At 43.9% G+C, this 25,799-nt stretch overlaps 2 protein-coding genes across 2 annotated transcripts in view; both read left to right on the top strand.

The window, feature by feature from the left end:
- LOC136438294 (uncharacterized) overlaps positions 1-11,642 on the top strand; it is a 130,734-nt gene extending 119,092 nt beyond the window's left edge. The window contains exons 166-179 of the mRNA XM_066433057.1: positions 191-418; positions 1,186-1,272; positions 1,604-1,768; positions 2,155-2,321; positions 2,888-3,050; positions 4,505-4,591; positions 4,839-4,968; positions 5,910-6,170; positions 6,651-6,925; positions 7,591-7,707; positions 8,092-8,304; positions 8,903-9,063; positions 9,508-9,674; positions 10,069-11,642. Of these exons, the coding sequence (XP_066289154.1) occupies positions 191-418; positions 1,186-1,272; positions 1,604-1,768; positions 2,155-2,321; positions 2,888-3,050; positions 4,505-4,591; positions 4,839-4,968; positions 5,910-6,170; positions 6,651-6,925; positions 7,591-7,707; positions 8,092-8,304; positions 8,903-9,063; positions 9,508-9,674; positions 10,069-10,208 (2,361 nt within the window). The 3' untranslated portion in view covers positions 10,209-11,642. The remainder of the gene's footprint in view (positions 1-190; positions 419-1,185; positions 1,273-1,603; positions 1,769-2,154; positions 2,322-2,887; positions 3,051-4,504; positions 4,592-4,838; positions 4,969-5,909; positions 6,171-6,650; positions 6,926-7,590; positions 7,708-8,091; positions 8,305-8,902; positions 9,064-9,507; positions 9,675-10,068) is intronic.
- A 366-nt stretch (positions 11,643-12,008) lies between these two features.
- LOC136438476 (uncharacterized) lies at positions 12,009-25,548 on the top strand. The gene is made up of 14 exons (XM_066433277.1): positions 12,009-12,141; positions 13,050-13,171; positions 13,882-13,977; positions 14,861-14,959; positions 15,758-15,856; positions 20,365-20,463; positions 20,662-20,760; positions 21,652-21,708; positions 21,910-22,053; positions 22,199-22,441; positions 22,663-22,762; positions 22,996-23,159; positions 23,261-23,452; positions 23,752-25,548. Exons 1-14 carry the CDS (start codon positions 12,132-12,134, stop codon positions 25,066-25,068), a joined length of 2,841 nt encoding a protein of 946 aa, XP_066289374.1. The 5' UTR covers positions 12,009-12,131; the 3' UTR covers positions 25,069-25,548.
- The last annotated feature ends 251 nt before the right edge of the window (positions 25,549-25,799 follow it).

Genomic DNA, 25,799 nt, shown 5'->3' with positions numbered 1-25,799 from the left:
TCCTCCCACAGATCTGTTTTCATGTTATCTTGCTAAAGGTTCAATTTTAAGTATACTTAAAATACTTGGTTCATACTTAAAATTGAACCAAGAAAATCTAGTGTACCTACTTGTATCTTTATGTACTTAACAATAAGCCAAGGAAATGACTTATTGTATTCTGATGCCGATTACCTACTTGCCTCCCCAGCTCCTGGACCACGAGAAGTCGACCTTGGTGGACTCCATCCAAGGTCAGGACGGTAAGAAGGCGGAGAACATCATCTACCGCGTGCTGAAGCAGCGCCACCTGAAGGAGACAGTCCGTCTGGACGAGCAGCAGAGACGGGAAGCAGAGGCGGCAAAGGCAGCGGCACGAGCTCAGGCCGCAGAGAGGAGGGGCCAGGAGAGGGACAGGCTGGTGTCCCAACAGGAGCAGGTAGGGGGCGCTGTTAGTTGTTATATACATAGTGGAAAGCAAGGGCAGCAGCGACGGCACAGGCCACAGAGAGGAGGGGGCAGGAGAGGGACAGGCTGGTGTCCCAACAGGAACAGGTAGGGGGCGCTGTTGTTATATACATAGCAGGAAGCAAAGGCAGCGTCACGAGCACAGGCCGCAGAGAGGAGGGGGCAGGAGAAGGACAGGCTGGTGTCCCAACAGGAGCAGGTAGGGGGCGCTGTTGTTATATACATAGCAGGAAGCAAAGGCAGCGTCACGAGCACAGGCCGCAGAGAGGAGGGGGCAGGAGAGGGACAGGCTGGTGTCCCAACAGGAACAGGTAGGGGGCGCTGTTAGTTGTTATATACATAGTGGGAAGCAGAGGCTGCAAAGGCAGCGGCACGAGCACAGGCTGCGGAGAGGAGGGGACAGGAGAGGGACAGGCTGGTGTCCCAACAGGAGCAGGTAGGGGGCGCTGTTGAGTCAGGGATAAGCACTCTTCTTGCTGTTAGTTGTTATATACATAGTGGGAAGCAAAGGCTGCAGAGAGGAGAGGCTGCAGAGAGGAAAGGGACAGGCTGGTGTCCCAACAGGAGCAGGTAGGAGGCGCTGTTGAGTCATTCTGCTTGGCAATGCTTTGAGTTGTTGATATACATAGTCCAAGTATCCCAGGGGCTAACAAGACAGAACAATACTTACTAATAAGACTTATACATGTATGTCTTTGAGATGAATCAGATGCTGCATTATCCTGTTGTTGTCCCCAGGAGCTGCTAGAATTAGTGACCAACGCCGGCTCCCTGACGGCCCCAGAACTGGCCAAAAGGAAGGCAGAGTTGCAGCAGGCACACAAGGTAGCTGTACATGTATTATACACGGTTTATTGCTGGGTAAAAGTAGCGTATAGCACATTCAAGATATTGTTAAGTGTAAAACACTGGCAAAGTGGAGTTCTGATTTCCTGCCTGATGTATGATGGATTTTTGCATATGGGATCTTATTGGAACTGTCAGTCTCTTGCCTGAAACTTTGTTGTCTTTTGTGACCCAAGAAATAGGTTCTAAAAAGTCTGCATGAGAAGAAGAAATGCCCTTTAGCTTATAGATGATGGTGTTAATACAAAATGCTGATGCAGTCCTCTTTCAAACCCTTGACTGATGCCATCTTCTCCCATATCCTACACAGAAACAGCTGTCAGACTTTGACAAGCGTACATCGGCGCTGCTTGCGGAGGCTGAGAAGGATGTGCTGCCGGCCCTGCAGATCGACCACGCCCATGCACGCCTGGAGCTGCGCGAGAAACAGCTCAAGGAGCTTGCCGATGCCATGAAGAACCTCTCACCAGAACAGGTCAGTCTTCTTCCTAAAAACGTTAAAGGAGTAATGACTCTGGTAACCAGCTAGGTCCTCCTCCCTCAAACATGTCCAACAGCGTTTTAAGTCCATTGTATTGACTCCCATTCACACTGTTACTTCATACTTGTTATGTTCCCCAATAGTCTTTGTAGATCTCGTGCAGTCCATATGACAAAATCTACTAACTGTACAACAATTTAAGAAATACAACAATGGTTAAACGCTTGTTATGTGCACTTAAACTCGCCATAAGGTTATTTGCTCTGTGGTCTAAGTTAAAGTTCTCTTTTCTATCCCTTAAACTTGACATAACACTGTTTCTTGTATATTCTAAGTTACAGTTTGTAGGTTCCTGTCCTAATGACCCATCTTCTCCCCAGGCTGCCCTTATTGAGGAGTACGCCCAAGACGCGGAGAAGGCGGCGGAAGCGGCGCGAGACTTCCGGGAGACGAAGATGAAGGAGCTGAACCAGGAGATGGAGAGGATCAAGGAGGAGAAGAGGAGGAAGGAGGAGGACAGGAAGAAGAAACTCAGGGAACAAGTCAGGTGAGTAGCCAAAGGGTAGAAAATCGGTTATAAACACATCAAAGACATTAACTGAAAATGGTTTGTTTTTGATACGTTGGTTTTGTACATCAAGGGCTGGTAATGCTGTCACACGAATCACAACATCCATAATTTCTACAAACGTTAGCATTGTCTTACTTTGTTTACCGTCAAGCTACTCCATCTTTTAAGAAAAAATTCAGCTGCACAATTTTGGGCAAATGAAGATCTCTTCTTTCATATCATGGCAGATATTGTACTTAAAGTTTGCCTTAAGACAATTGACTTAAAAGTGATTAAGATGTAGATTTCCTTGTCCTCCCCTGCAGTGCCCTTGAGGAGGAGATTAAGATTCAAGGAGGGTTAGGGTTTTGGTAATGGTTAGGCTTATGGTAGGGTTATACCTGAGGGTTTTTAACACCTGATTTCCCTGTCCTCCCTGCAGTGCCCTTGAGCAGGAGATTGAGGAGGAGAGAAAGAGAGATGAGTGTTAGTGTTAGGGTTACAATAGGGTTAGGGTTATACCTGAGGGTTTTGAACACCTGATTTACCTGTCCTCCCTGCAGTGCCCTTGAGCAGGAGATTGAGGAGGAGAGAAAGAGGGATGAGAAGAGGGAGAAGGAGAGGTTAGCTGAGCGAGAGAAGAGAGCGAAGGCTCAGCTGGAGGAGCGAGAGAAACAGAAGAGGAAGGAGGTCGAGCAGATGAACGTCACTGAGGACGAGAAGGAGGTAAAACGGACACCTGAAGACACAGATAGAACTGAGAAACAGATGAATAACACATTCAGAGAAACTATGAAAATAGACAGTTTGTAGTGATCTGTGGGTACAATTTTAGTGAATTCTTTGGTTTGTGACCTTTAACAATCTGAGTTTGAAGCTTTTTTACTTCCAAACTACATTGTATAAGCTACAAACCTCTGTAACAATGTTTTCTTTCATTTTCCTTATACTACATGTATAAGAAAAACAAGCTTTACAGTCACTGTGCAGGAATGGCTTTATTCAAACACTAATGGCTTGTTGTATCATGTAACTGTTACATTAACTGTTACACTTAATTTTCAAGTCCATACAGTGAATGACACCTTAAAGTTTATTTCAGGTGCTGTATATGTTTGGCTGATTTTATTGCTAACATCACGGATTTAACCACTGTTTCCCACCCATTGCCAGCGGATTCTTGCTGAGTACAGGTCGTTGACCCAGGCCATGGGGACGGCGCAGGGCCCGGCACGACCCATGCTGAAGGCCCGGCTGGACGCGCTCATGAGTCTGGGCTGCTTCAGCGTAATAACCCGGCTTCAGCCTGGTGTTTTTTTCACATGTGTAGAGAGAGAAATAAGTATAGTAGGGCTGATTCAGTGCAATAATCCGTTTTCAGCCAAGGGTGTTTCTCCATCACAAGTGTAGAGAAAAGAGAAATTAATAACCCGGTTTCAGTCTGGTGTTTGGGGCACTCGTGTAGAGAGCAGAGAAAAGTATAGTGGGGCTGATTCAGTGTAATAACCCGGTTTCAGCCAAGGATGTTTCTCCATCACAAGTGTAGAGAGCAGAGAAAAGTATAGTAAGGCTGCTTCAGTTTAATAACTCTGTTTTGATGTGGTGTTTTTTCACAGAGATGTAAAGATGAGCAATTGTGTATCTCGGCTGCTTCAGTGTATTAAGCTGGATTCAGCATGTAGTTTATTAGTCTCACAACTGTAGAGGACAAGGAAAAGTGGTATCTGTGCTGCTTCAACATAATAGCCCAGGTGTTTGTGGTCACACAGATGCTAAAGAGAATATTACTGACAGTGTTGTTGTGCTGCTTTGGTGCAGTTTTAGTCAAGGGTGTTTAGAGAGCACACTCTAGCTATAGTTTAGTTGGGTTTTAGCAGAATCTGGAGTCACAATAAGTAGAAAATAGACAGTGTATAATATAGTCGGGCTGATTCAGAATCATTTTTTGTGAAGAAGCCTTTTGTTTTAATGCTGCACTAATGTTGAAATTGGTTTTTATTTGTAGAAGCAGGAATTGAGACAACTTAGTTTTACCCACAAACCATTTCTTCACAGGGCTGGTGGACACTAGAGATGTAAATGTAATGCAGCTAAAAGACTTAATCAACGTAAGACAACAGCTGATATTGTTACTATGAATACTTAGCTGTTTAATCTAAATGCCTGTTTGTTTTGTTTAGAAACTCCTGCGTGAGCATGAGGAGAACATGCTGAAGCTGAATGAGGCGATGCAGAAGGACCAGGAGAGAAGCAAGGCCGCTCTCAAGGTAAATCAGCTACAGTCCAAAACTATGTGGCAAAGTCTTAAGTCTATAAGTTGAATATCACAGCATCATGCAGAAATTCTTAAGTTACAAATGTAAGATAAGGTTGTTTTATAACGTACAGTATTAATATCTGACCAACATTCAGTTTATTCATTGACAGAACATCTTGTACATAGATGAATGTCACTTGAGGTTTGTTTCATTTTGACACCTTATGTCTCACCCTCACGTCTCCTCCTGTCCTCAGGCAAAGCTGGAGGCTCGCCGCGAGAAGAAGCGACAGGCTCAGCTGGCCATGATCGAGGAGGAGGGGAAGAAGGAGGAGTACGAGGAGGAGAGGAGAGCCAACGAGCAGCTCAACAGGATCAGTGTGGAAGGTAGGGGGAGGGGGGCAGCTCAACAGGATCAGTGTGGAAGGTAGGGGTGGGGAGGGGGGCAGCTCAACAGGATAAGTGTGGAAGGTAGGGGGAGGGGGGCAGCTGAACAGGATAAGTGTGGAAGGTAGGGGGAGGGGGGCAGCTCAACAGGATAAGTGTGGAAGGTAGGGGTGGGGAGGGGGGCAGCTCAACAGGATAAGTGTGGAAGGTAGGGGGAGGGGGGCAGCTGAACAGGCTCAGTGTGCAAGGTAGGGGGAGGGGGGCAGCTGAACAGGATCTGTGTGGAAGGTAGGGGGAGGGGAGGGGAAGGTAGGGGGAGGGGGGCAGCTCAACAGGATCAGTGTGGAAGGTAGGGGGAGGGGAAGGCAGGGGAGGGGAAGGTAGGGGGAGGGGAGGGGGCAATGAGCAGCTCAACAGGATCAGTGTGGAAGGTAGGGGGAGGGGAGGGGAAGGTAGGGGGAGGGGGGCAGCTGAACAGGATCAGTGTGGAAGGTAGGGGGAGGGGAAGGCAGGGGAGGGGAAGGTAGGAGGAGGGGAAGGAGAGGGGCAGATGACAGATTGGAGGATGGAAGGGATGAGTATGAGAATGTCAGGAGGGCCAGTGAACAGAATCAGTGTGGAAGGTAGGTAGAGAGTGGGGATGTGTGTGGATGGATTGTGAAGGGGGAAGGGGGTCAATAGTAGTCCACTGTTTTCTGCTGCTGCAGTAGTTGAAACATCCTGCAGCCGCATTCAGTCTTCCTTCAGTCCCTTCCACTTAGTCCGATTCGCTGCGAGCTTCCTTAGCTCCCGTCAATGGACAGGGTCATTGTGGTAGTCTTACTTCTCACTTGACTTGAAATCATATACCCTGAAGCTGTGTGCTTCTGCTTCTGGCTGCAGTTCCCAGAATAATTAGTCATCCAGACTGTTAACATCAAACTTCACCGTCCCCCCTCCAGGTGCGAAGGAGTTTGAAAGAACCAACAACCAGATGCTGCGACCTTCAACGCCAAACGCCCTTGACCAGGAGGGTCAGGGGTCGGCCCCGGCTATCCCAGCAGGCCCTGTGGTTGCCCCGGGTGACCTGAAGCTGCCGTTCGCGGCGGGGTCGCCCCAGGAGCAGGACTTCATGGAGCTGCTGGTGAGGTCGCCGCTGTTCCAGCACATCACGGAGATAGAGGACATGCTGAAGAACAGTCTGCCGGGGGGCAACGTCATCGGTAAGGCATGGGGCAAATAACTTGATGCATACATTAACAAAAACAAAGGGCTTTTGAGGAAACTATCATTGTACACAAGGATTGTGCATGTTTGTTAAATTGGTTTGTATAGTAGGGTGATGGGGATACTTGGCAACACCATTGGCAAGTCTTGTGGTGCTAGTACCTTGACTCCAAAAAAAGGCTTTTGAGAAAAGCTGGCATTACAGGCAGAAAAAGGAAGAGAGCAAATTATGTAATGTCTCTGCCAGATTCGTTTGGTGGCTGTGAGAATGGTAGAAATCAGCCAAACAAGAGAAAAAGATTTCTGAAAGAGTTAGCAGAAGGTCCACTTGGCAACACTGGTTGACTATGAAAGCCATTTAGTCTTGCAACTTATTACCATGAAACAAGCCCAGAAAAGCCTGTTAAGGGAAGTTATTCATTGGCTAAGTGCAGTCTCTTACATCTTTAACCCTCGCCCTTTGACATATCCCCCAGGTGCGAAGACCGACCGCCCGTACCTGGACATCAAGGACGCCCAGTGGCTGTGCTCCGGCGACCTCATGGCGGTCGACATCAACGACCTCACGCCGAGCCACTTTGTCGTCTACCGCTTCGGCGTCTTCATCACCCAGCTGCTCAGCCGCCATCTTGGGTCGCCGGAGGTCACCCTGCTGCTGGCGTCCAACTTGCCGCCCAACGACTACGAGAGGAACGCGTTCCGCCACTCCTTCCTGTACCAGCACGCCAAGAAGATCCTCTTCATCCGGAAGGTGGGATACTGATTTATAGGAAATCTTTATTGACACAACAAAAGTACAGCGACTTCCGTAAGGTCTTCTACAACTATACATGCAAACAACAAAGAATGGGATACAAATATGACCACTGACAACATTAACTGCTATTCTTGAATAGAACTGTTAAGCCACTGCAAATACTGTGGGGCTGATGTGAATTAGGATGATACCATGGTCAATAGTGACCGACAGACTGACCATGACACATTTCAGATCTGCTGTAGGTTTTTCTGATATGATAGATTGGGCTTCAAAAAATTGAAAAGATCCACACAGTCTGGGCTGCGCCCAATCTGTTACTGTGTTTTTTTGCTATCTGTGTCCACAACTGAAATCTTCTCTTTGTTAAAATCCTGACTTTTAGAAGCATATGGTGTCAATGTTGTTGTGGTTGTCATTGTGCCTGTACCTGATCAGTAGTGCTAACCTGTTCTATCCACACACACACACACCAGGAGCGCATGGGGTCTGTGGGTGAGTTTGTGGTGGTTCTTAGTAAGTAGCCTGATCAGTATGGTAGTGTTGACCAGTGTTCTGCTCCCCTCCCAGGAGCGTATCAAGTCTGTTGATGATTATTAGCTAGTAACCTGATCAGTATGGTAGTGTTAACCCCTTCTGTTCTGACCCCTGACCCCCAGGAGCGTATGGAGTCCGTGGGTGAGTTTGTGGTGGTTCTGCTCCACTGTCTGGCACACATCAAGGTCAACGACCTGGCCGATGACAACAACCCCTACTTCCTGAGGGAGTTCTACAAGGTCAGTACCTTAATCTGTGTCATAGAGTTACTGATCATCAGAAACATATCAAGACATCTAAAACATAACTGCTGTACCTGATGGTATGCCTGTATAAGACACATGCCCAGTTTAGAAGACCCAATGCTAAATGGCCTGGGGTTCTAAATATAAGGTCAAGAAGATGTCTTGTTATTTCTGTGGCCTAAACTATTATGAGCAAATATCGGTTCAACTTGAACTTCAAGTCCTGTTGTTCAAAATTCTGTTCACATTCAATTTGGCCCTTTTGATACACTTGCCTCATTTGGGCTCCAATATTTATCTTAGATTTACCTAACATCTTAGCATTTCATGACACTGGGTGTGATGTCAGTGACAGTAGATGTGAATATTCCTGCCCAGGCCATCAAGCTGTGCTGCCAGGACATGTTCTTCGCCCGCTCCCGCTCCTCCAACACCAGCTCCGCCCTGATTGGTGGGAGGCCGGCCAATGGCAGGACTGCGCTGGAGGCGGCGTTCCGCCACAGCACGACGTCCGAGAGGCGCGGCCACGTCATGAGCGAACTCATCAACACCAAGGTCACCGCGCCGGTTGAGGCCGAGTTCTCCTCACAGGTAGGGACAAAACAAATTAGTTTTTCAGACATTTTAAGAAACATTTAGAAAGAGTTCCAGATGAAAACAGAGGGCTTGAGGAAAGCTTCAATGTTACTTCATGTTAACTTTTCCTTACAAAAGTCTGAGAATCCCATAACTAATTTGTTTTCATAGGTAGGGACAAAACAAATTAGTTATGGGGTTCTCAGACATTTTTAATAAAATTTAGAAAGAGGTCAAGTTGAAAACAGAGGGCTTGGAGGAAAACTTGAATTTCAGTATTATGTGTAGGTGTACTAGAAAGTTGTAAGCTGTCCAGTTATGGTCCCAGGCTTCTTTTTAAGGATGTCATCTGCACACACATGGATTTGGACCTGTTTTTGGGGGGTGGGAAGCAAAAAGTTTCAATTATTCTTATTGCAGTACTTATAATCTTCTTGTTCTAATAAGAGAGCATTTTGTCAAGCTATGAATCATCTATACATATATTATGTATATGAATGATTTATTGCAAACACAACACAATCTAACCATGGCAGTCAACAAACTGAATTAGAGTCAAACGTTACAAAACGTTGAAATCATTATAAAAATCTATTTCCCTCTTACCTTGCAGCACGTGTCTGAGCGGATGGCAAACTACCAGGACTTCACCGGCAACTCCCAGCTCCGCGGCGCGCTGACCAGTCAGAACCGGTCAGGGCCGGCTACGGACGTCATCGCAGCCAAGCTGAGACAACTCCGAGGCAAGAAGGAGCCGCAAGAACCTCAGGACAGGTGAGGGGGCTTGTAGGATCTTAAGACTTCAGGGTTTCCTAGATCTTCATCTTCAGATTGTAGAGTACAGATTTGCCTTTCAAGAGTTACAGGAATTCATCTAAGGAAACACCATACTGCTCTTTATACATTTCATCTGGAAATAATTCCTCTCCCCAGCAAGTTTGAAATATAAACATTGACCACTTATTGACTTTAAACTACAGCATAAAGCTGCAGACAACTTGTCATTAAGATAATTTAAAAACTTTGCAATCAAGTATAGTATGACATCTTCTAGAATGACATCTGATTTTATACAGTGCTACCTAAGATTTAAAACTAATTGTGGTGTGAATTTTTTGCTCTTTGCAATTTTTACAGCACCTAGTTGCCAGCACTGTTTGTTTGATTGTTTGTTTGTTTGTACGTTTGCTTGACAGTTTTTCACCCTTTTTTCCACAGACCCTCCAAACCCGCTGCAGCTCCTGCAGCTCTCCGCAGCCACAGGGACCTCCTCAGGTCACAGGTGAACGACCTGCAGGGCAAGCTGGACACCCTGACCGCCGAGCTGACCCAGGTGGTCAAGTCTGAGCAGGAGCTCAGCTCAGGCATCGACAGGGCCATGTCGGGTATGTTAGTTTGTTGGTTGGTTTTGCCTTGAATCATCTAATTCAATCCATATAAAAGTTTCACTGTACTTGTAGGTGGTCATACAAAGTTGTCTGTACTTTTTTGGTATCAGTAAAGTTTGTAATTTCTCTGATTTTGTAATCAGTGTGTGCTGGGATGGATTGGATGCAGAGTTCTATAAGGTTCATTTGTCTGTCCATGTCTAAACTGTTGATTGGTTCGCATTTTTTCCCCATGTTATATTTAGAATGTTACGTGTGGAAATGTAGTTGATTACAAGAAAGTAGCTGTAGTTTTGATGTGTTGATGTTTTTTCAGTAGCCAGGGTTATGTCTGTATACAGTTACAGATCACTGTCTTTTCAGTTCTGACCATCCTGTACTTTCCCCCCAGGCGCGGCGCCCCCCACCCACCTGGAGCGGTCCCAGCAGCAGCTGGCCACCCTGCAGCTCAGGAGGGAGAACATCGGCAAACGCATCGCGCACATCGAGGCCGAGGTCGCCAAGAAACAGGAGGCCATGATCGCCAAGTAAACATGTCGCCTTGGCAACCACAAAATAAACATGTTACCATGGCAACTGCAAACTAAACATTTTTCCATGGCAACTGCAAAATAAACATGACACCATGGCAACTGCAAACTAAACATTTTTCCATGGCAACTGCAAAATAAACATGACACCATGGCAACTGCAAACTAAACATTTTAACATGGCAACTGCAAAATAAGGTTGTTAACACGGCAACCACAAGATTAACATATGATGATGGAAGCTACAAAAAATGTGCCACAAAAAATCCATCCAGGACTGCTGCCAATTTTCTTCAAGTTCATAGCTATAAAATCTCACTTTGCAAAACTGCTGTGTCAGTAAGATGTGTCTATTATAGAACAAATGTTGATGATGTTGGTTTGAAGAAGTAAAGACACAACATTTCCACATTTTCGTGGAGGATGAAACTTTCAGGAACTGGAACACGGAATCCTCTTGATTTCAGAGTCAGACCCAGATATCTAGCTTTTTTATAGAGTTTAATGACTCACTTTGCAACTGGAATTGTGTTCAGCAAGTTTGAGCTTTAAAGCACAACATTATCATTTTAAAACAGGAAGGGCAAAGGGAATCACTTTCTAGGCTATACGCTATGCAGTATCAGTTTGACAGTATTTTACACTTTTATAAGCCAGCTCCAGAATGCTGTGTTGGCAGGAATACAATGTTGAAGCCAGAAATGTGATACTATGCAGTACAACCCGCCCACCAATGTTGCACTCCTATGTGTGTTCCTGTATCAAAGGGTTTTGTATCAATTTTACTTTGACTTTGAGTTTGTGACATTTAGATTTGTGTCCGTTTTAATGCATTGTGAGGTTCTTACTATTTTTGTCTTTTAATACTGAGTTAAACTTTTTTATTCCACAATAGATATCTAGATAATATGTAGAATTGTAGATAGGAAAGTCTATATAGATTTGTAAGGAGTGTACATAATTTGGAGGATGGAGATTATAAATTTTAACAATTTCTGGCCCAAGAAAAATTGAAGCGTTGATAAGGTTTGAAGGGACATCCATGGTGTAGAAATCTGGGCATGCATTTCTTATACCATCGGACTGTTCCACGTGCAGTAAAGGGACGGTGTAAATTTGGACTATCCCATGTGTACTTTGAGGAGAGTAAACAGGCCAGCTATTTTTCTATTTCTCAAAATTTAGCCATTCGTTCAGATGAAAGCAATGAATACGAGTATGTGAATTTTCAGGTGCAATTTTAAGAATGTACACACTCATTTTGTATAAACGAAGCAGGCAATAGATTGAATCATTGCAATGAAATTATGGTGTGAGGAACTACTAAGGATTGTATATATTTTTGCACAGCTATTTTGCACTTTTTATCACAGAATTAGGAGACACTGTGCACTTTCGCACTGGACCATATTGAATAAAGGCTATCATTTTATTACACGAGTGTTATGTGAATTTACTTTTGAAAACTGTTGTGTATAGTGTGGCACTATACAGTCAACTGAAGCTCCAAACAATGGTCTCTTTCGGCATATCAAATAAAAGGTAGAAGACTGTAGCAGTGTAGCAGATTCCTCATGATCAACAGGTTGATGTTTGCTACCAAACCCGAAAAAGGACTTTAACGACAAATCAAAAACCTTATATAAGCCTGATCTTCCGTCACTTGAGCCAGACGGACCCTGGGCGTTTTGAAATTTGCGCCAAAAAAATTGACGTAGCTTATTAACCAGGGCGACGACAAACATGTACACCGATAACTCGTGATAAAAGTTCAAAGTCCCAGTCTGGCGCACCTGTTTGTCTGGTGATGTGGCGGCGGGCGCCATGTTGGGAGTTTGGCTTGTCCCGTCTACAGGTCCAAGTTAACGGATAAACCGTTGAACACCAGCTAACTACTGATCCCAGGACAGTCGTCTGATCCACCATGGCTTCAGGTATGGTACTAAATATTAGAGGAATCAGGGATTAACATATCCTCGTAACTTACATGATGATGTAAGGTTTGAAAACAGCCATTCATGCACCTGATGTTGGGTAACAAAACTACGTCACCATATAAAGCTTTAATGAATGAGAGATCCAGTTACTTTATATGATAAGGCATCATATCGCTTTCTACCTCCAGCAGAATAGTGGCTAGCAACGTCAATACCACGATGCTGTTGTTGTGGACATGTGGGCTGTCGCCAGTCACGACCATACTTTTAAGCATAAGATCCAAAATTTCATCCTGACGACGTTGAGACAATTAAGGCATACAAGGCAGTGTTTTTATATTGCGTTTTCAAATCTACTGTTTCCTGAATGGCAAGGTAGAAGGCGACTGTTAACGTTGTAGAAAGGATGAGCCGTCAATCAGAAAACAGCAAATGTCAGTACGGCAAAAGAAAACACAATACAGTAGTTTCTGCTGTGAAGGACTTTATCACTTGCAATGCGCGGACCCATCGCAAGGGGCGCCGTTGATACGCCGGCTCAAAGGTGCGGTCTGATCATATTTACCCGTCATGCTGTGTTTACCATTATGGCACGGTCAACACGCTTAGTCGCCAGATGATAAACGCTAAAAGACATTCCCCTTTCTTTCCATTGGCTCTCTCAGGGGAATTTGATCATTTTAATCATGTAGGCGAACATTTTACCAGCAGATAATCTGTATAGTGTGCAAATAGGTAAATACATTCCAGTATACCCCAGTATAAAAGGCCGCGACAGTTAGTTAAACCCTACATTATTACACATACTAACATACATAGACTAGTATTCAAAACATTTGCGGTGGTATCAGACCAGGTACGCTGCCCGCTGTTAGGTTGCTGACCTGCCATGTCGCCCCCGGCAGGTTCTGAGGAGATGGACCTGGACACGTTCTACAGGGCTGTGTGGGAAGGTGACGTGCAGACTGTGAGGAGGGGGCTGGAGGCTGGGGTGGACGTCACGGTCAAGAGGAAATGGGGAGGACTGGTAATCTTGTCATGCAGGGTTACAGACTTGTGGTCCAACCTTTTTTTTTCGTAACAGTATGATTAACACTGGTTTAAGGGATCAAGGGGATTATTCTAAACCAAATATTTGAAATGAAAACGTAGATAAATGGTTATCACCGTACCATTTGAACAGAACTAACTAACAAGTAGTTTTGTGACGATTGATTCTTCTTTGATTTACGTTGGCCCAATGCCAAACATCGTTCACAAAGAAAAATCGGAGATGTCGACCGACGTCCTTCTTTAGGTCTTATTGGAGGAATATTCAATAAGTGAGCCTGCCCTGGAAACGTCCAAGCAAAGACTTTTTAAAGTTACTTTTTCATTTACGTCAACAACTCTGTTCAACCTTGTCCTGATTTAAGGACTTGTTTGCCATACATTGCTATATTTTCTTGAATGACCTCATGTAAACGTGCGCTCTGGGCGTTGTGGCGATTAAAACACTTGCTTGCCTACCTTCAGATGTCCTTAAGTGCGATTAGATATGTGTATTAATCCTACATCAAACTATATGTATATCCATCTTTACTTTGTCACAGTTTTATTCTTCCTCAACTTCAAGTATATCAACAGTGCATATTTTCATTCGGGAAAACCTATGAAGATATGTCCTTTTGTGTGTAAATATACCGCCTGTACAGTCATGTTGTAACAGGATATCGCCCCAACTGTTGTTCTATCCAGGACCGAACATCCCTGCATGTGGCCAGTAGGTACGGGCAGACTGAGGTGGTAGAGCTGCTGATAGAATGTAAAGCCGACGTGAATGCGAGGGACGACGTAAGTAAAAATAAGTCTGTCCTGATTTCTCCTAACCTAAACCCGGACAGAGTGACTCATTGCTCCTCATAGACATCAACCTTCCGTCGTTTTGTTTAGTTCAACAATCCTTGGTTGCGGGCAAATACATCTAGATTATGGAATTGAAGCCGCTGCCATGTGACAACATAAGAAAAAAAAATCAGATTTCTCCTGACCTGAACCATGACTATGTACCCAAGTACCTTGCCTTGTCTCTGTCCAGTCCAAGTCAGGCCATGTCGCTTTCACAAAACCATATAGCGCAAGGCCAACTCTAAATCACGAAACCTTAGGTTATGAGCAGCGTTTACGTGAAGTTGAAAAAGTTAAAGTTTTCTGCTTAACTTTGGTTGACACACTTAAAACCTTATGTGCTGACACCTGCTCTACAGACACAGGTATGCATATTAAAATGTGTTATAAATAAATCATCGACAAAAACACTGTAGTCCATCTTCCAAAATTGACAAGAGGAACCTCTGTTTGAATGGCGGTACACCAGCAGTGACCAATCAGAATGGCTGTACCAATGAATGCCATGTGATAATAAAAGTTTATTGCAAGTTCATGTCCGTGGGCTAATTGCAAATACATGGTAAAAACATAGGGAAAAACATACATAGTAAACTGTGTCTGACTTTGTTGTAACAATAGGCTACTGGTACTAAATACAATTGTTGGCTATATCTAAACTAGCTAATAAGATACAGTGTAGCGTGAGTAGTAGCCGGGTGTGTAGCAGAGCTTTCACAAACTATTTGTTCATATACAGAACTTCAACTATTCATATTTCATATCCACGCGATAACTGCTGTCCGTGTTGAACCCGCCGCTACTGACCCTGACCTTCCTCCATGTGCAGCTCCGGCGCACACCCTTGCATCGGGCTGCTGAAGGGGGCCACACCGGGACCTGTGAGCTCCTGATTCGTCATGGAGCAGACGTGACGGCCAGGGATCGGGTAATACACACTTGTTTCTAATGGACCCTGCAGATTACATGTATGTGGAACAAAGATAGACAAGAGTGTGAACACACTCAGTAAATACAGCATAAATATACAAATCTCAGGAAACAGTACAAAATCTAGCACATATGTGACATATAAACAATACAATATAAAGTTTTGTACACCAGATTAGATATGGCGGCTCAGTAGCAGGAACTGTTGGTGATCAACAGAATTTCATCTCATACTAACGTTACTTCTTATCCACGTGATGACTGTTGTCCGTGTTGAACCCGCTACTACCGGTAAGGGTAATATACACTTATATTGGGTAATATACATTGGGTAATATACATTCGGAAAGCAGAGGCCATGACAAAAGACTAGCCTTCTTGGAGGATCCACCTGGAAAGCAAGGGGCCTGTTTCTGGCTTTTGCGCGTAGGCAGGCAGGCCGTACAATACATGGACCCTACAGATAACATGTGTATGAAAAGAGATAGAGACAACAATACAAGCATACTAGATAGAATTATTTTAAAGGAACATATTCAAGGTAACAATACTTAATCATTATTCACATGTGTAGCATAAAATCTATGCAATATAAAGATGTGTACATCTGACTAGAGACCTGGTACAGAACTTCACCTGACGTCACACCTCATCTTATCCATGCGGAAATTACGGGTAAATAAAAGGACCTAATTGTGGTCAGCGAAACTTCATCTCATACCGCTTCTAATCCACGTGATGACTGTTGTCCGTGTTGGACCCACCCCTACTGACCCTGACCTTCCTCCCTGTACAGCTCCAGTCCACGTCCCTGCATCTGGCTGCTCTCGAGGGCCACACCGGAACCTGTGAGCTCCTGATTCGTCATGGGGCAGACGTGACGGCCAGGAGTAAGGTAATACACACTTGTTACCTTCGCCGAGAAGGTTTTGCAGAGGGTAGCGTTTGTATGTATGTATGTATGTGTGTAATGTACAGCATAACTCGAGAAGGCTTGGATGGATTGTCTTGATATTTGGTAGGTGGGTAGGTCTTGATGAGACTTGGAAATGATTAGATTTTGGGTCCCCTAGCGGCTTGTTACGGTACTGCAGCGGAACTTCCTGTTTTGATATCTCGTGTTCTGGACATGCTATGGAACTGATTTTTGAGTGGTAGATAGCTCTTTGGACAGAAAGTAAGTGGTATGGGTTTGGGCCCCCTAGCGGCTTTTTTGGAACTGCAGGAGCAGGTTTTGCATCTGACTTTGAAAGGGAATAACTCACGAAGGGCTTGATGGATGGCAATGATTTTTGGTAAGTAGATAGATTGAGTGATGATGAACATGATTAGATACTTTTTATGCAAATCAGTATCTAATTTGCATAATTAATGAGGAAAGTGTATACATCCGCCAAATTCCATGATAGGACTCTGAAACATGTGACATATGTAAGTGAGGAAGAGAAAAATATTAATTGATATCAACTATGCAAATGAAGACCTCATTTGCATAATAAATGAGAAAATACTATAACTCAAGATGGCCTTGATGGATGGTCATGATTTTTGGTATGTAGCTTGTGTGATGCTTAAGAGCCATTGCATGAGAAAACCAGGCAGAGGTGGGAAGATGGGGGTCAGCCAAATCGGCTCAAACTTTGTATGTGTGATAGGTATGTGGAACTATGAACAGCCATATAATGTAAACCCTCGTTTTCGTTATGGCGTTCTGGGACCCCCCCTTCGAGACCCTCAAAAATCCAACAATTTATGGCTGAAAATTACTGAAATTGCAATGGCTACCCTGACAATCTGATTAAGATACGATCATAAATTTTATATTTCCATATAGCATGGGTTCCCTAGTTTAACCTACCAAAAGTTGAATGTGAAGCATTGAAATTCAGAGGGTGTACTAGGGGGCTACCAGAACCAATGAAAGCAGAATTTTCATCTCTTTGAATTTTAGTCATTTTTAAGGGGCATTATCTGCCCTGGGCAGTGGCTTTGGAGAATGGTTTTACTGTTGCTGGAGAGGGGAACATCTACTAATTCAAAAACAAGCGTCGTTTAATTGGGACACTCATAACGCGAGCCGTGAATGGGGATTTTTCGGGTTTGGGGCTATGATAAATCAGGTTGTGACGTCTCACTACGGGGTAAGTTACGGCAATTTTTTCTGCCGCTGGGTGAAAACTATGCATAATTGTCATAAAATGCTAGCAAAAATTAGAAATGTTGATTTGGGGTCTACATGGGGGATATAAGGATACTTCAAAAGTAAATTAAGCTTGTTTTACACATATGACAATTGCTTTCTAAGACGTTAATCAGTAAATTACTTTCTAAAAAAGTATGTGCAATTATGAAGTGGTCAATAGTGAAAAAGGCTATGTATGGGGGTTATCAGGACTCCACATTATCATCGGTACACACCTGTGCACATGGGTGCAGAGCTACATATACTTTATATGGACAATAAGGAAATTAGACTATATAACAAATGTCATGGAACAATTTTAGCTAAATATATATACATTTGTTGGTAAATCAGGATCAGAATAGGTATCATACTGAATTCAACGAACTGCAGTTTACAGATTATCAAATTTTCAAAGTGTTCTCAAAAACGTAGCCCATTACTGTAGCATGTAATGTAATTTTCATTCCCAGGGTTACACATACCATATTACAAGTTTGATGCTACATATCTACACACTGCATGCAATTCTTAAAATCATGCCATAGGTCCATTTAAACAGACATACGCGTTGAACAGATGAATATCATTATGCAAAAATTGAAGTCCAAGATCATGCACATCAACTTGTTCATCACTCAGCCTAACTCTCAAGAAGGTGATTAAGGAGGATGTTGGTTTACAGGATGATGACCTTTATTCTGTCATGCTTGACAGGGACTTGTAAAGTAATTTGTGTCACCTCACAGAGGATGAAATAATTGGATAATACAAAAAATATCAACTGTTGCCATCACCTATCATTGAAACGAACATCTGCAAACGTGCCAAATATGAAGGGCTGAATGCCTTGAAGCTGACAGGATTGACGCATCGCAATTTCCACGTACTTGCCACTTTCCATTAACACGGTAAGTATCCGGGAAAACCTCCTGCACCTGCCCAGTGGAGACCATTGTACGCACCTGCACATGATGTGCTGTTCCTATGGACTTTTCTATGTTATGAAGCATTGACTTTTAGCAATGCACTATTATCTGTATTACAACAATAATACATACAAAGAATTTCAGTGATGCCCTTAACTTTTGTCAATCTTTGAGATTTCACATTCCCATAACATTATGACAACCTCTAACCGCCTACAGCAAAGGTATGTTTTGGTTGGTAAGACTTGGTTGGTTTAATTGAATGCTGTTAGTTTTAATACTGTATTGGTTAAACAATATTCAAAACTATTGCAGCTGTAGCATAGTGCTTATCCACTTAGCTCCCAAGTACCTGGCTGTCCCGCTAGCCAATAGCCAGGTGCCTTGTATTGCATGAATTGTGTGGATTGTATCATTTTTAGATTTTGTAAATCTGTAAAAGAGATTGAAATTACTAGCTACAGTCATTGGCTGAGTTCTTCGAGAATGCTTGAAGCCAAATACTGAATGTTCTTTGAAATGAAACAATTGCAACTACAATGTACAATCTGCCGATTTCAGTATGAAACATGTACTGACCCAAATTGATAAGTATATGTATATATTTAGTTTAAAACAGTTCCATGACATTTGTTATAGTGACTGTCTTGTTTCTTGATTTTCCATATAGCTGCGTGTATCAGTGATATCACATATGTGGAGTCCTGATAACCCCCATACATAGCCTTTTTCACTATTGACCACTTCATAATTGCACATACTTTTTTAGAAAGTAATTTACTGATTAACGTCTAAGAAAGCAATTGTAATATGTGTAAAACAAGCTTAATTTACATTTTAAGTATCCTTATATCCCCCATGTAGAGCCCAAATCAACATTTCTAATTTGTGCTAGCATTTTATGATAATTATGCATAGTTTTCACCCAGCGGCAGAAAAAATTGCCGTAACTTACCCCGTAGTGAGACGTCACAACCTGATTTATCATAGCCCAAAACCCGAAAAATCCCCATAAAGAGCCCCCATTCACGGCTCGCATTGTGAGTGTCCCAATTAAACGACACTTGTTTTTGAATTAGTAGATGTTTCCCTCTCCAGCAACAGTAAAACCATTCTCCAAAGCCACTGCCCAGTGACTAAAATTCAAAGAGATGAAAATTCTGCTTTCATTGGTTCTGGTAACCCCCTAGTACACCCTCTGAATTTCAATACTTCACATTCAACTTTTGGTAGGTTAAACTAGGGAACCTATGCTATATGGAAATATAAAATTGATGATCGTATCTTAATCAGAATTGTCAAGGTAGCCATTGCAATTTCAGTAATTTTCAGCCATAAATTGTTGGATTTTTGAGGGTCTCGGAGGGGGGTCCCAGAACGCCATAACGAAAAATAGCTGGAGGGTTTTAGTTATATGGCTGTTCATAGTTCCACATACCTATCACACATACAAAGTTTGAGCCGATTTGGCTGACCCCCATCTTCCCACCTCTGCCTGGTATTGCCTGGTTTTCTCGTGCAATGACTCTTAAAATGATTGGCCGATAATTATGCAAATCAGATTCTAAATTGCATAATTAATGAGGCAACTTTAAAAATCTGCTTTGTGCCATGATATGACTATTCAAATTGTAACTGAGGAAGAGAGGAATGTTGAAGATAGAAAATATGCAAATGTGGGCCTAATTTGCATACTTAAATGAGAAACTACTATAATTCCATACTGGTAAATGACGGAAATTTCATCCATTGGATACTTTTTTTTGTGGCATCGGGAAGTTATGTGAATGTGAACATCGTTGAATCAAATTATGCTAATAAGGGCCTCATTTGCATAATTGATGATCAATATTAGCATAACCTTCTTGGTTAAGCTCATACTTTGTTAAGCTCTTACTTTGAACATGTCATATTTTAAGACAATCAACTGGTATGATATATAATTGATGAGAAACACTCCTAATACGTCAGTCACAATGGTAAAGATCATTTGGCGAAGGTATGAGGTCGTGGAACTCTAGTTTCAAATGGATTACATGACTATGTTACAGAAATTGAGACAATAATGCAAACATATTCCGCACGCACAGCATGGGTGATCACAACTAAGGTAACAAACAATAGAAAACCTATAGCATATAGACAAAAATGTATGTGTGACGTGCAATCAATGCAATATAGAGTTTTGTACATTTTGGTGATCAGAAGAATGTCACCTCAGACTGACTTTTATCCACGTGACGACTGTTGTCAGTGTTGAACCCGCCACTACTGACCTTCCCCCCTGTACAGTCCCAGTACACACCCCTGCATCGGGCTGCTGAGAAGGGCCACACCGGGACCTGTGAGCTCCTGATTCGTCATGGGGCAGACGTGACGGCCAGATATGAGGTAATACACACTTGTTTCAAATGGACCCTACAGATTACATGACTATGGAACAAATATAGAGACAACAATACAAGCATACCAATTAAGGTAGCTAATGTTAATTTACAGAATTTCACCTCATACTGTTTCTCATCCCAATGACGACTGTTGTCCGTGTTGAACCCGCCACTACTGACCCTGACCTTCCTCCCTGCACAGCTCCAGTACACACCCCTGCATGAGGCTGCTGAATGGGGCCACACCGGGACCTGTGAGCTTCTGATTCGTCATGGGGCAGACGTGACGGCCAGGGATGAGGTAATACACACTTGTTTCAAATGGACCCTTCAACTTACATGGATGTTAACAGAATAAGTAAAGAATATATAAACACATCTTAGGTAACAATATTTTAGAATTTCGATCTTGATCTACAGAACGTCACCTCATACTTCTCATTGAAGTGATGGCTGAACAGAACCAGCTCGCACTTCTGCATAAGGGGACGGACCAGTAAATGGACTATGCAATACCACACGTGGTAAAGCCATGCAAAAATAATCACTTCAAAACACGCACAGACCCTGAGTAATGGTCGTCATCAAACCAAGGTCGTCATCAAACCTTGAATTCATCATAAAGCACCCCCCCCCCTTGTCATGAGAACTGGGATGTGAAACAATGTGGTGCATGAACTGCTGGTTTGGAATGCTTTTATGTGTTCATGACTTATGGAATATGAAATGTGTGACAAGCCAGACCTGGACATGTTCTGTGAGAACATACTGTTCACCATCAATGGGTTTAATGATCCGTATACCACCCCTGAAACACTCAGCAACCTTCATCATTCTTGGCCCGATCATTAACCAGTGGCAGTGCCTGACGGAAGCAGCTATAGACCGTCTACTAATATGACAAATAGCCAAATACTTCGGCCGATGAACCCAGGTGTGATCGTAATTCCCTTTTTTATTGTGATCCGAGAAGTCAGCATAGTATTAACCTCAAACCAGATCTCCCAGTGGTGAATATTGTACCTGCCGGCCAGGACTATCCTACGGCCACGTGTTGGCCAGCAGTGACGATTTTACCATCGGGAGATCTGCTCAGAGATTAGGAGAGCACCACTTAAACCAGTCGTTACAATGTTAGACATTGTTAGGTTGGACATGAAGAGTACCACATTTCTGATGTCTCCTTTTACAGGTCGGGAAGACTCCGTCAGATTACGCAGACGGCCCGAGGACTCGGCGTGTTCTGAAGGTGAGTAACATTCTCATGACGGGGAAATCTTCACACCTGTTCAAACTCTTGCTTAATTGTAACATGTAAATGTTTAAGATGCAAATGTTGAAAATGCTATGGCTTTATTGTTCACATGTCCAACCCCCGTTGATGCAGTTTAGTTTTCAAAAATTGCAGAATTTCTGTCACACTGTCTTTGTTTATCTCACCTCCTACTAGATTCGGGAAAATGAACTGATACATGAGAAGTCGTACCACGAATTGCTGCAGAAGTCTGGCGGAGTGAAGGTCAACAGGTGTAAGGTGTTCGTGTTTGGGAATGCAAAAACTGGAAAGTCAACGCTGAAGAAAAGTTTGAAAAGGGTGAAAATGTCTCGCCTTATTTCTCGGATCATACCAATGTTGTTTTAATTAAGATACAGACAAATAAGATAATGATAGATTCCTCAGACTTTTAGGCCACACATTTCCTCAAATATGTCAAAATCAAATAACTCCTGTTCAACAGGGCTCCGTGGCTGCATTTGTCCAAGGACTGAGTAAATCGTCGTCAGCCGAAGAGCCTCACGACCCCACCCCAGGGGTGGATGTTGGGATGTTCCATGTGCCAGGAGTGGGGGAGGTCAGCCTGTGGGATTTCGCTGGGCAGGCGGAGTACGCGGTAACCCACAGTATGTTCATGGATGCAGAGAACACCGTCTTCATTGTGCTGTACAACATCATGGACGACAGCCACACCCAAGGACAAGAGGTAAGTACCATTTAGGCATGAAACAATGGAGAACAAATTGCATACTTTGTTTCTATGTTTTCTCTTCGATCATTAGATGCTTTTGTATTTGGCTTTTAGTGCTAATTCACTGGGATAGTTAGTTAAAATGTCCATGTTTTATTTGTTCACAACAGCTCCAGGCAACTACTGAAATTAGTTGTTGAAGGACATGAATTGTTGACTTGTCTGTTCGGCTCAAGGTCCACTGGTGGCTGAGTTTCATCAAGGCCTGCAACCCAAACCGGCAGCCTGACGTCATCTTAGTGGCCAGCCATGCCGACAAAGTGTCTCTCACAGCTGGTAAGCAGTTCAAGAGTGCGTGTAAGGTCGTCAGGGAATGCAAACATTAGATAGTTTTGGAGTGCACCAAGTAGGCAGATTAAACGCATGAACTATTTGTTTATATTGCATACCCGGTAAACCGACTCGTGGCGTACGTCTTGGAATTAATATGCGTATCTTACATGCCCTGCCACGATAAACCTGAGTCTAACACAAAAACATCCATGTTTTGTTTCACTTTTGACGTTCAGGACAACGCAAAGCTGCTCATCTTCTGCAGTTGATGACGTCAGAGTTCAAAGATCACCTCCGTATCTCAGACGAAGTCTTCCTAATGAACTGTAAGGAGACCCGAACACCTGAGATGGACCGACTCAAGAAGCTGCTTGCCACGATTAAGACGTCCATGCTAGAGGTATGTATGTATGATTAGACTGCAATGACTGATTAAGGACTCTTTATGATAGATGAGGCTTTTCAAACGATATACTTTTTTTGCCTTTACAACTTGCACAGCACCAACGCCAGATGCCCAAACTGTGCGCTAAGATCTCCAAGCAGCTGCCCGGCTGGTGTAAGAAGAAGTGCAGCCCGAAGTGTCCTGTACTGAGGTGGCCAGGCTACGTGGACGCAGTCAAAGAGATCGACCCACATGTGGAGGAGGACTTCCTCCTTAAATCTACAAGGTTTCTGGACCATCTTGGGGAGGTAGGATGTCGTCATTGTTATCAACTTTAACGATTGAAATCTTTATTGCCGCCATGGTATTAATCTTTGATTATTATACTGATGAAAAACGCAATTTCTTCCGAGTTTCCAATCTTCCAGCATTGTTCTGCAGTTGTATAATGATTTGCACAAATCAATAAGTCCTTGGGCCGATTTGATATCACCTACTCGATTTTGCGTCTTATGTCAACATGTTCAAGGTCCATAAAATGCATCTCTATAGAAAAAAATCGTTGCAGGCACAGTTTAAGACTAAAGGCATAAAGTTTGCGTTACAGGCCATCGTCACATGTCCAAGCGCTTCTGATCCCATCATCGTCCTTAAGCCCAACTGGCTCTGCACTGACGTCATCGGTCCAATGATGGCACCACTCAACTTCCCCATTCCCCGCCCGGAGAGAACAAGTGAGGACTACGTCACCAGGGCCGAGATCCAGCGCGTCTTCCAAGACGTCGCTGACGTGGATCTCCTCATCACCCTGCTGCAAGAGTTCCAGCTCTGCCACTCCTATGACGGACAGACCTTCATCTTCCCAGGGCTGCTGACACAAACCATGCCTCCCGACAAGTGGCAACTCACGCAGGAGCCAAAGGTCGTCTACTTTGGGAAGCAAGTCCAGTGCGCCGACTCCACTGACATGTTTTCCTCCGGGTTCTTCCCCCGAGTGCAGACCCGCCTGATGAGGGAGCTGGAGAATCGCCCGCTGCTGTGGAGAGATGGAGCCAAGTGTGTGGACAGGAATGTGGAAGGTCTCATCAAACTCTCTCCGGACGGCCGTGTAGTCAACATCTGTGTCCGGAGTGCGCAGGGTGACAAGGTGCAGTGTGGCAAGATGCTGCAGCAGCTGGAGAACATCATCGCTGATGTGCTGGATGAGTGCAGCCCAGGGACAGGCACAGTAGAGAAGGTGCTCAGCGCTCGTGCACTGAAGGAACACAGGGAGGAGTTCTACTCCTATGGCAAGGAGGAGATCAGCAAGGCAGCAGCAGAGGGCGGTACGATCGTCCATCCCGCCCTCGGGTTCACGGAACAGGTCAGTGACCTGCTGTGTGTGGAGACCCCGCTCACCAGGAACCGCCCGAAGCTGGTCCAGGCCTTGCGGCACGTGGAGCCAATCCTGGACCGTCTCCTGTCACGTGGCATACTCAGTCAGGAAGAATGTGACATCATCAGGGCAAAGGAAACACCCCAAGACAAGGCAAGGGAACTGTTGGACATAGTAGAAAGGAAGGGCGACCGTGCAGCTCGCGAGTTCAAGGCCGTGTTGGAGGAGGTAAACCCGCATGCTGCTGGGATGATCCAAGATGGCGCCCGCGGCCTGCTGGGTAGAGAGGAGGACCCGCTCATCAAGAACCGCCCGGAGCTGGTCCGGGATCTGACGTCATCGGCCGTCATGGGGGGCATCCTGAACCATCTCCTGTCACGTGACATCCTCAGTGAAGAGGAGTGCGGCATCATCAGGGCCAACAGAACAGCTCAGGACAAGGCGAGAGAACTGCTGGACATCGTGGGCAGGAAGGGCGAGGCTGCACGCCGCGCGTTCAAGGAGGCCCTGGAGGAAGTCAGCCCGCACCTTGTCGAATTGGTGGAGTAAGCTTTTCCAAACCAAACCGAACTGTACCAGTAGGGGCAAGAATGTAATCCTTCTAATTGTGTGCAACTTGGTGACAGGTGTATCATATGGATAGCAAGATGTATATGTTTGAATAGCGTTGATGAATACTTTGTATGTAGATGGTGGGCATTGAATGAACAATTTGTGACAGAAGTCACGACCATTAATCCGTTTGTGTTTATGTTGTCTACAGATGCATCTTGTGGATAGCAGTAGCATCAGATTTGTAATGTCTAATAAGATTGAGGACAACTAATTTTGTAGGCAGAAAACCCACAGCATAAAACACAAAACAAAAGTAGGCTATATAGAGACATAGTTTTCTTGGCTTAGCCTATATGCAGAATATCTACGATAAAGCTTTAAAAACAATTCTGACCGATATTCTGCTAGCTTCAGATGTGGAACGTCTAATAAGATTAAGGTTTGCAGATTGTGGCTAAAGCAAGAAATACAAAACACCAGTAGAATAGCTTGAGAAATGGTTCTCTTGGCTTGGCCTATATAGAAAATATTCATGACAAAAATTCTGACACAATATTTATGTTTAGCCATACCTAGTATGGCTCAACATATTGTTTTTGTTCATGTTCTTCTTCTTCTTCTCCTCCTGCCAAATCTTCAAATGGATTCAACTCCGCCATTTTTTAACCAACCGACCTGAAATTTGGCATGGAGGTAAAGAAAGCAAATACCCTCAGGTGATTTTA

The sequence above is a fragment of the Branchiostoma lanceolatum genome, chromosome 7 (genome assembly GCF_035083965.1).
Source record: "Branchiostoma lanceolatum isolate klBraLanc5 chromosome 7, klBraLanc5.hap2, whole genome shotgun sequence".
Taxonomy (NCBI): Eukaryota; Metazoa; Chordata; class Leptocardii; order Amphioxiformes; family Branchiostomatidae; genus Branchiostoma; species Branchiostoma lanceolatum.
Note: the sequence above shows the minus strand (reverse complement) of the source record. Positions and strands in the feature narration are given on the sequence as shown.

Coding starts and splice junctions, on each gene's coding strand:
- LOC136438476 (XM_066433277.1), top strand. Junction 13,978..14,860: donor ACGTGAATGCGAGGGACGAC/GTAAGTAAAAAT, acceptor CTCCATGTGCAG/CTCCGGCGCACACCCTTGCA. Junction 20,464..20,661: donor ACGTGACGGCCAGATATGAG/GTAATACACACT, acceptor CTCCCTGCACAG/CTCCAGTACACACCCCTGCA.